At 49.7% G+C, this 11,088-nt stretch overlaps 1 protein-coding gene across 1 annotated transcript in view; it reads right to left on the bottom strand.

Moving 5' to 3' along the window:
• LOC149430868 (uncharacterized) overlaps positions 1-10,829 on the bottom strand; it is a gene marked incomplete at its 5' end in the record, with an annotated part of 28,164 nt that extends 17,335 nt beyond the window's left edge. The window contains 4 exons of the mRNA XM_089665977.1: positions 1,779-2,064; positions 4,847-4,900; positions 6,656-6,810; positions 10,509-10,829. Coding sequence (XP_089522103.1) covers positions 1,779-2,064; positions 4,847-4,900; positions 6,656-6,810; positions 10,509-10,829 — 816 coding nt within the window. The remainder of the gene's footprint in view (positions 1-1,778; positions 2,065-4,846; positions 4,901-6,655; positions 6,811-10,508) is intronic.
• Between the last annotated feature and the right edge of the window lie 259 nt (positions 10,830-11,088).

Below are 11,088 nucleotides of genomic sequence, written 5' to 3' on the forward strand. Positions count from 1 at the left end.
TGGAAGAGAGGGGTGGAGGACACTGAATGGAGACAAGTGGAGGGATTGGCAGAGAGGGGTGGAGGACACAGAGTGCAGGCCAGTGGAGGGATTGGCAGAGAGGGGTGGAGGACACTGAATGGGGGCCAGTGGAGGGATTGGCAGAGAGGGGTGGAGGACACTGAATGGAGACAAGTGGAGGGATTGGCAGAGAGGGGTGGAGGACACAGAGTGGAGGCCAGTGGAGGGATTGGCAGAGAGGGGTGGAGGACACTGAATGGGGGCCAGTGGAGGGATTGGCAGAGATGAGTGGAGGACACTGAATGGAGACCAGTGGAGGGATTGGCTGAGAGGAGTGGAGGACACTGAATGGAGATCAGTGGAGGGATTGGCAGAGAGAGGTGGAGGAAACTGAATGGAGACCAGTGGAGGGATTGGAAGAGAGAGGTGGAGGATACTGAATGGATGCCAGTGGAGAGATTGGCAGAGATGGGTGGAGGACATTGAATGGAGGCCAGTGGAGAGATTTGCAGAGATGGGTGGAGGACACTGAATGGAGACCAGTGGAGGGGTTGGCAGAGGGGGGTGGAGGACATTGAATGGAGGCCAATGCAGGGATTGGCAGAGGGGTGGAGGACACTGAATGGAGGCCAGTGGAGAGATTTGCAGAGATGGGTGGAGGACACTGAATGGAGACCAGTGGAGGGGTTGGCAGAGGGGGGTGGAGGACACTGAATGGAGACAAGTGGAGGGATTGGCAGAGACGGGTGGAGGACACTGAATGGAGGCCAGTGGAGAGATTTGCAGAGATGGGTGGAGGACACTGAATGGAGACCAGTGGAGGGGTTGGCAGAGGGGGGTGGAGGACATTGAATGGAGGCCAATGCAGGGATTGGCAGAGGGGTGGAGGACACTGAATGGAGGCCAGTGGAGAGATTTGCAGAGATGGGTGGAGGACACTGAATGGAGACCAGTGGAGGGGTTGGCAGAGGGGGGTGGAGGACACTGAATGGAGACAAGTGGAGGGATTGGCAGAGACGGGTGGAGGACACTGAATGGAGGCCAGTGGAGAGATTTGCAGAAATGGGTGGAGGACACTGAATGGAGACCAGTGGAGGGGTTGGCAGAGACGGGTGGAGGACACTGAATGGAGACAAGTGGAGGGAATGGCAGAGACGGGTGGAGGACACTGAATGGAGACCAGTGGAGGGATTGGCAGAGACGGGTGGAGGACACTGAATGGAGGCCAGTGGAGGGATTGGCAGAGAGGGGTGGAGGACACTGAATGGAGACAAGTGGAGGGATTGGCAGAGACGGGTGGAGGACACTGAATGAAGGCCAGTGGAGAGATTTGCAGAGATGGGTGGAGGACACTGAATGGAGACCAGTGGAGGGGTTGGCAGAGACGGGTGGAGGACACTGAATGGAGACAAGTGGAGGGATTGGCAGAGACGGGTGGAGGACACTGAATGAAGACAAGTGGAGGGATTGGCAGAGACGGGTGGAGGACACTGAATGGAGGCCAGTGGAGGGATTGGCAGAGAGGGGTGGAGGACACTGAATGGAGGCCAGTGGAGGGATTGGTAGAGAGATGTACTAGACACTGAATGGTTGGTAAGGTGGATGAATCTGATGGACTGGAGGGGGTGTAGCCTATGTAAAGGTAATCCAATGAGGAGGGAGTTGCAGTAGGCAAGGCGAGAGATGACCAGGGAGTGAATTAGAAGCTTTGTGGTGTCAGTGGTGAAAAGGGGCATGTTGTGGAGATGTTGCGGATTTTGTGACAGCATTCACCTTACCTGGGGTTATTAATACCGCCTCGCTCCTCAGAGTCTCCGATAAGGATCTCCGCTCCATTCAAGCGGCTTCCACAGCAGTCTCCGCGGTTGGTGATGGCAACAGAAAAGACTCGCATTTTGCTTAGTAGGTCGACACGCCACCAAGGACCAAGATCATTGTGTGTGTGGATGCAGCTTCTGTCATAATAATTTGCAGATTTGTCCCCATCAACGGCTATATTAGCAGGTCGGGTATGATCATAGTAGCTGGACTGGGAGCAGAAACCCCGTGGAGCAACATTTACACCTGAAATTAAAGGTTTGAAACCAATTACCAATAGATCAGGTCCTTCATCAGTCTGGCACATGCACTAGGCCAGGGGTAGGCAACCTGCGGCTCTCTAGCTGTTGTGGAACTACATTTCCCATGAGACATTGCAAAATTGACAGTTACAGCTATGACTTGCAGAGGCATGATGGAACTTGTAGTCCTGCAACAGCTGGAGAGCCGCAGGTTGCCTACCCCTGGCCTAGGCCTTTATTATTGCTTTACCACTTCTGTACAAATGGTTTCTCTACAGTTAGAAGATGTTTTTGTAAAGTGTTCTATTTTTACTTTTTTTTCCTGTATTGTCATTTTTGTTATCTTATAGATGTCTGTTGCTGTTTTCCTCCCGTCTGCAAATGACATCCGAGACACCCGATGGATAATGGACTAATTCATCTATTGCATATTTACTCCATAAGACGCACCTGGGTTTTAGGAGAGGAAAAAAAATATTCTGAACCAATGGACTGCAGACATAGTACAGGAGATGACCAGAGACTGCGGACATAGTACAGGAGATGACCAGAGACTGCGGACATAGTACAAGGATGACCAGAGACTGCGGACACAGTACAGGAGATGACCAGAGACTGCAGACACAGTGCAGGAGATGACCAGAGACTGCGGACACAGTACAGGAGATGACCAGAGACTGCGGACATAGTACAGGAGATGACCAGAGACTGCGGACACAGTACAGGAGATGACCAGAGACTGCGGACACAGTACAGGAGATGACCAGAGACTGCGGACACAGTACAGGAGATGGTCAGAGACTGCAGACACAGTACAGGAGATGACCAGAGACTGCAGACACAGTATAGGAGATGACCAGAGACTGCGGACACAGTACAGGAGATGACCAGAGACTGCCGACACAGTACAGGAGATGACCAGAGACTGCGGACATAGTACAGGAGATGACCAGAGACTGCGGACATAGTACAGGAGATGACCAGAGACTGCGGACATAGTACAGGAGATGACCAGAGACTGCGGACAGTACAGGAGATGACCAGAGACTGCGGACACAGTACAGGAGATGACCAGAGACTGCGGACATAGTACAGGGGATGACCAGAGACTGCGAACAGTACAGGAGATGACCAGAGACTGCGGACACAGTACAGGAGATGACCAGAGACTGCGGACATAGTACAGGGGATGACCAGAGACTGCAGACATAGTACAGGGGATGACCAGAGACTGCAGACACAGTACAGGAGATGACCAGAGACTGCAGACACAGTACAGGAGATGACCAGAGACTGCAGACACAGTACAGGGGATGACCAGAGACTGCGGACATAGTACAGGAGATGACCAGAGACTGCAGACACAGTACAGGAGATGACCAGAGACTGCAGACACAGTACAGGAGATGACCAGAGACTGCAGACACAGTACAGGAGATGACCAGAGACTGCAGACACAGTACAGGGGATGACCGGAGACTGCGGACACAGTACAGGAGATGACCGGAGACTGCGGACACAGTACAGGAGATGACCGAAGACTGCGGACACAGTACAGGAGATGACCGGAGACTGCAAACATAGTACAGGAGATGACCAGAGACTGCAGACACAGTACAGGAGATGACCAGAGACTGCAGACACAGTACAGGAGATGACCAGAGACTGCGGACATAGTACAGGAGATGACCAGAGACTGCGGACATAGTACAGGAGATGACCAGAGACTGCGGACACAGTACAGGAGATGGTCAGAGACTGCAGACACAGTACAGGAGATGGCCGGAGACTGCGGACACAGTACAGGAGATGACCAGAGACTGCGGACACAGTACAGGAGATGATCAGAGAGTGCGGACACAGTACAGGAGATGATCAGAGACTGCGGACATAGTACAGGAGATGACCAGAGACTGCAGACACAGTACAGGAGATGACCAGAGACTGCGGACATAGTACAGGAGATGATCAGAGAGTGCGGACACAGTACAGGAGATGATCAGAGACTGCGGACATAGTACAGGAGATTACCAGAGACTGCGGACATAGTACAGGAGATGACCAGAGACTGCGGACATAGTACAGGAGATGACCAGAGACTGCGGACATAGTACAGGAGATGACCAGAGACTGCGGACACAGTACAGGAGATGATCAGAGACTGCGGACACAGTACAGGAGATGACCAGAGACTGCGGACACAGTACAGGAGATGACCAGAGACTACGGACACAGTACAGGAGATGACCAGAGACTGCGGACACAGTACAGGAGATGATCAGAGACTGCGGACACAGTACAGGAGATGACCAGAGACTGCGGACACAGTACAGGAGATGACCAGAGACTGCGGACACAGTACAGGAGATGATCAGAGAGTGCGGACACAGTACAGGAGATGATCAGAGACTGCGGACATAGTACAGGAGATGACCAGAGACTGCAGACACAGTACAGGAGATGACCGGAGACTGCAGACAGATATCCCCAGCAACAATGGACCCGCACAACAAAATACCCCCCAGCGACAACAGATTTCCCAGCAGCCAGAAACAATAGACTCCGTCCTCAACAGTATATCCCTTCCAGTAACAATAGACCAGCATTAATAGACCCCCCAGCACTCCCCAGCTCCCCATACGATTACATACATTCGGTGCTGGAACTGCGTTCTCCTGCATTCCCTCTGAAAGAAAGCCCTGGGAACTAGTGTGTCCTGAGACGTAGGGTGAGTTTTGAAGTAAACTATCAGCCAATGGTGACCAGTCCTTCATGTAAGCCATTACCTCCATGATTTGGCTGCTGGAACTCCTCATCTCCAACCGAACTTGGACCATCACCTAAGGAGTTCAAACACAATGAGATATTGAGATCACCGAAAGGAACGATCCTCACGGCTTCGATTCATTCAACTGAAGCAGAACAATAACAAGCAGCTACACGAGGCGACATACTGCCCAATGGCACACCGATAATACATTTTATATTGCAGAAACTTTCCTGTAGAAATGGGGGAAGGTGGGGGGGGGGTCTCAGGAGACGGCCATCATAACAGAAAACCTGTTTCCAGGCTTAACAATGAATCTGTAAATATTTAAAGTTTATGATATATATAAAGAACCGGGCAGATATTTACAGTATATTGCCAAAAGTATTGGGCCCGCCCTCCAAATCATGTGATTCAGGTGTTCCAATCCCCTCCATATCATGTGATTCAGGTGTTCCAATCCCCTCCATATCATGTGATTCAGGTGTTCCAATCCCCTCCATATCATGTGATTCAGGTGTTCCAATCCCCTCCCAATCATGTGATTCAGGTGTTCCAATCCCCTCCATATCATGTGATTCAGGTGTTCCAATCCCCTCCTTATCATGTGATTCAGGTGCTCCAATCCCCTCCATATCATGTGATTCAGGTGTTCCAATCCCCTCCCAATCATGTGATTCAGGTGTTCCAATCCCCTCCATGGACACAGGTGTATACAATCATGCCCCTAGGCATGCAGACGGCTTCTACAAACATTGGTGAAAGAATGGGTCACTCTCAGAAGCTCAGTGACTCCAAGCGTGGTCCCGTGATAGGTGGCCACCTGGGCAATAAGTCCATCCGTGACATTTCCTGGCTACTAAATATTCCACGCTCAACTGTTAGTGGGATTATAACAAAGTGGAAGCAACTGGGAACAACAGCCACTCAGCCACCAAGTGGTAGGCCACGTCACATGACAGAGCGCACAGTGCGCAGAAGTTGCCAACTGTCCAAAATCTGGGGCAGCTGTGCATGGGAGCCAATCAGTTTCCAGATTTCGTTGTTGTAGCTTATTTGAACAAGTTGAAGTTAGAAGCTGATTGGCTGCCATGCACAGCTGCCCCAGATTCTGAGTGCTCCAGTTATAGTAAAGGTCCCCCTTTGTGTCAAAGGTCTAACCTGAATAGTCGTAGACCTGGCAGATGTGCCAATCTTCAACATGTCCATTCGAATATGCGCAGGAATGCGTGGCTAGCGTTCATGCGCAACAGCGTGCACTAGTTACTGGCGCCCAATGGCCTTTATAAAGACTATAATCTTGCTCAGAAGTTGCTGGTTTATCATCAGCTTCCTGTATCCTGTTTTGCTGCGTGCTCTATACTCTTGGATTACCTGTTCCCTGGACCTGTCTTCAGGTCCTCTCCTGGCTCTGACCTCGGCTCGCTCTCACAGACTCTGCTTCTTCTTGCTCCCAGTGTATTACCCTAGCTGGTGCCCGACTTTGCTTTTGCATCTGTTCCTCACTGATCCTCTGTATATGACCCTGGCACTGACTCCTGACTAAGCCTTCTGTTGTAGCCTGTTGCTCAGACCCGCCTTCTCATCCAAGGGTCATCTGGCCTACAGTGATTGTGGTCCAGCTTCATAAGGAGTCCCTCCAAGACCGTTGGGCAACCACGTAGCTGGCAACCTGTGCTTCTTTGGGCGCAGCTCCTACTGTCACCATCTTCAAGGGGAGCCCTCATTACTTCGGCCTTCGACCAGGTACGTGACACATAGTATATAACTTGCGATACTCGATTCTGACATTATTTGGGGTGAGCACCAAAATGTCCCATGAACTTACCGGATCCTTCAGCTTCTTGAACAAAGACCTGGACTTCACACAGGGCAAGTGATGCCATCTTGTCTGGGATAACTATGGTGATGAATTTTCCTTCCAGCAAATGACACGTAAATAAGTAGGTTTCAGCAAGTCCAATGGAGGAGACTGTGCTGCAGCTGGAAAGGGGAGGCAACTAAAATTATTTGTCTAGGCAAAGAAAAAAAAATGGCATACCCCTCCCAAAATCTATACAACCTCCTTATCTGGGCATCCAGGAAAGGATGGGACCTGGCTGATATGCAAATCTGTGAAAGGAAACATCAGAATCTGGAAGCCCCCTGAGCAGGGGCGGACTGACAACTCATGGGGCCCCCAGGCAGTTGGGGATCATGGGGCCCCTGTGTCCTTGCCCACACTCAAAACATACCCAAAAAAACCTATAAAAAGGTACCAGGGGCATTTTATGGGACCCGCCTACTGACTCCGGGCCCTCGGGCAGTGCCCGAGTGCTAGAATGGTCAGTCTGCCCCTGCCCTGAGGTAACGGTGCACTCAGATAACCCCCCCCCCTACACTCATGTGAATGAGTGCAGGGCTGTTACCTTTTCACAAAAATGTTTCAAGACACCATATAATAAAAAAAAGTCCACAATGTTTAACGCAAACCCAACATCAATCGCATCATCCAGCAATGTAGATCCTTCTTCAATCGCAATGAACGATGCTCCGTTGATTCGCCTACACAAACTCAAGCCCTCCTTGTGGGCAATACTCTCTTGCTGGACTCTCACTGGCCAGGAGCTGAATGTCAACAAACCATCCAGTTGAAGCCATTGACCAGTGATGTTACCCTGGACGCTCACCGGCTTGTTTACAATTTTAAACAAGATGGCGGATGGGTGGCCAGAAACCTAAATTAGTGGCCATAGTAATATCACCACTCAATGAATGACTACCAGTTGGAGTAGCCGGAGATTTCAGGAAGGTGGGCAAGCTGGCCAAATCTGTCCATTAAGTTCACCCATTCAGCTTGCGCTTAGTTCGATCTCATGGTTGACACGACCTCAAAGCTCAACCCTAGCAGTCAGAGGGGAAAGTCTCTCTTGGTATTGTGGAGGTGTATGGGAAGGGATTCCTTTGCTAGGTGTATAGTGTAGAAGTGCCCCATTACATTGGTGCTCAGCAAAGAAGGGTCCCCTTACATTTCTGATCAGTGGAGAAGGGCCCCTTTAATGTGGTCACTGGAGAAAGGCCCCTTTACATTGGTGGTCATTGGTGAAGGGTCCATGGACAATTCACTACCCCTAGCAAACTCTTAAGGAGCCTTGAGGGTTCCACAGAGCCTTGGTTGAGAATGGTTGCTTTGTATGTAAAACTATAAGTTGTACAAAATCTGATACAACAAGCAAGTCAAAGTGTAAAAAGGGTCAAAAATGATTCTGCAGGTCACTCTTGCAACTGACATTTTAGAATCCGATAGATATGGTTCCCTAAAACCCTTTCAGGAATCCTTCATGACAGCACCAAGTATTCTGATTATATGTGCATGGAAATGTAGAACTGGACTTGCTTTTCCCAGGAACCCCCTGAATGCCCATGTCATACTTGAGGGGTTGCCACCTATAAATATCTTCTGAAGACTAGCTTGAGAAACACTGCTTTAGAAGAAATTTTATTTATTTATCAATATTATTGGTCAGCAACCAATTGTAACCCATACGTGCTCCTACCCAGTGTCCACCATTTTAATGCATAAGGGCTCATTCACATTTGCTTTGACTTCAACACACATAAAAACTCCTTTGGCTTTAACATGCTTTTTTGACGGTTTTCTGAAGCTTCCCTGATGCTTTTTTGAAGCTTTAATGATGCTTGGCAAATGCCCGATGTGTGTGTTAATTTTCTATTTGTTTTAAAGGGACCCAGTAGAACCTCAACTCAGCAGTACCCCCACTCAGCAGATCCTCAGCTCATTAGTACCCCTGTTTGGAAGATCCCCCGCTCATTGGTATCCTCCTTCAGCAGATCCCCTGCTCAGTAGTAGCCCCAGCTCTGCTGATCTCCCACTCAGTAGTAACCCCCAGTTCTGCTGATCTCTCCATCAGTAGTAACCCCCAGCTCTACTGATCCCCTGCTCAGTAGTAACCCCCAGCTCTACTGATCCCCTGCTCAGTAGTAACCCCCAGCTCTGCTGATCCCCAACTTATTAGTAACCCCCAGCTCTGCTGATCCCCCACTCAGTAGTTACCCCCAGTTCTGCTGATCCCCTGCTCAGTAGTAACCCCCAGCTCTGCTGATCCCCCACTCAGTAGTAATCCCCAGCTCTGCTGATCTCTCCATGAGCAGTAACCCCCAGCTCTGCTGATCCCCCACTCAGTAGTAACCTCCAGTTCTGCTGATCTCTAAATCAGTAGTAACCCCCAGCTCTGCTGATCTCTCCATGAGCAGTAACCCCCAGCTCTGCTGATCCCCCACTCAGTAGTAACCCTCAGTTCTGCTGATCCCCCACTCAGTAGTAACCCTCAGTTCTGCTGATCCCCCACTCAGTAGTAACCCTCAGTTCTGCTGATCTCTCAATCAGTAGTAACCCCCAGCTCTGCTGATCTCTCAGCACAGTGGCTAAATGGTTAGCACTTCCGCCTGGCAGTACTCGGCTCGTTGGTTAGAATCCCAGCCATGGCACCACCTGCCTGGAGTTTGCATGTTCTCCCTGTGCCTGCGTGGGTTTCCTCCGAGTACTCTGGTTTCCTCCCACACTCCAAAGACATGCTGGTAGGTTAATTGGCTCCTGTCTAAATTGGCCCTACTATGTGTATGTATGAATGTGAGTTAGGGACCTTAGATTGTACGCCCCTTGAGGGTTAGGGACTGATGTGAATGTACAATATATATATGTGTGTGTAAAAGCGCTGCGTAAATTGATGGCGCTATATATAAGTACCTGAAATAAATAAATAAATAAATCTCTCCATCAGTAGTAACCCCCAGCTCTGCTGATCTCTCCATCAGTAGGAAGTCCCAGCTCTGCTGATCTCTCCATCAGTAGGAAGTCCCAGCTCTGCTGATCCTGTGGTTTGATGATCCTCCTCTCTATCTGGTTCCCGCTATATTGCTCCCATGCTGCGCACCATGTGAGACATTGCTAGTTTCTCCTGCTCCGGTCCCCCAGCTCTGCTGATCTTCTGCCTCTCAGTCCTCTTTCTCCAGTCCCCACTCACCTTCCATTATAGCGTTCCCATGTTGCACACCACGTGTGCCGTCTGCTAGTTGCTCTGCTCTGGTCCGGAAGGTCCCACTGACCTTCCTGCTGCTCCACGCTGCACACCAGATGTGACGTCTGCAATGCCTCCAAAACAAAGCTCCGCTAAAGATGAATAAAAGCCTCTCAAATGCTGCAAGTGCTGTTAGTGACCGTTGTCATAGACTTCTGTGGAGGCTTTGGAGATGCTTTGAAGCACCAAGAAAGGAACATGGGGGATAATTTTGAAGCAAAGCAAATGCAACATGTGAATAAGACTGTAAGGCAGTGTTTCTCAACTCCAGTCCTCATGGACCCCCAACAGGTCATGTTTTCAGGATTTCCATTATTTTGCACAGGTGATTTGATCAGTTTCACTGCCTTAGTAATTACCACAGCTGTTTCATCTGAGGGAAATCCTGAAAACATGACCTGTTGGGGGTCCATGAGGACTGGAGTTGAGAAACACTGCTGTAAGGTAACTATTTTATTTAGAGACAGGAGCTTTGACTGGCATTCAGAGCGCTTTAACAAAGCGTGTCCAATGCCATATTTTGAAGCAAGTGTAAACGAGCCCCACGGCTCCATGTATTCTGGTCATTGAATGTACTAAACCAAGCAAAAAACAGGTTCTTACATGCTGCTATTCCTCCAGTCTGAGCCATTGTGTCCAACACGAATCTCTGCCCCCCTGAGATCGGAGCCACCTCTATTGGTCAGTGCCACGGAGTGAATTTTAAAGGTTGTACGCAGTTCGGCCCTCCACCACGGCTCATACTCCTCTTCGGTTACGGCACACTTGGTTGGATCTTCTGTTTGCTTCACCTCAGTGCTGTTCTTCTTACTGGACAGAGATACCTTAGACAGTATAATTTCTTTTGCAAAAACTGAAAAATAATCAGAAGACCGATTATTGTAAGGAGACCTCTGCCCCAGAGGATCAGGAACGATGTTTTTTCTTGATCATTTTGGTCCACGCTATGTAAGAGTTTCTACCTTCTTCTGGGTTACCTTCGGGTTTAGGATTCTGTGGATGCGGGGTTTGTGTAATAACATTTGGATAGAGGTTTATGGATCTCCTTCACCAGGACACCGGGACCATCGGAGATGCTCATAAACCCTCTGCCCATGTTTTTACTTCATCTTTTGTGGAAATCGGGCTGCAGAAGAAACCAGGGCTGGTATTGTGATGGCTATTTTGGGCCTACAATAATTTT

Source organism: Staurois parvus, unplaced genomic scaffold (assembly GCF_062004578.1).
Source record: "Staurois parvus isolate SC_StPar_1 unplaced genomic scaffold, SC_StPar_1.0 ptg002447l, whole genome shotgun sequence".
Taxonomy (NCBI): domain Eukaryota; kingdom Metazoa; phylum Chordata; class Amphibia; order Anura; family Ranidae; genus Staurois; species Staurois parvus.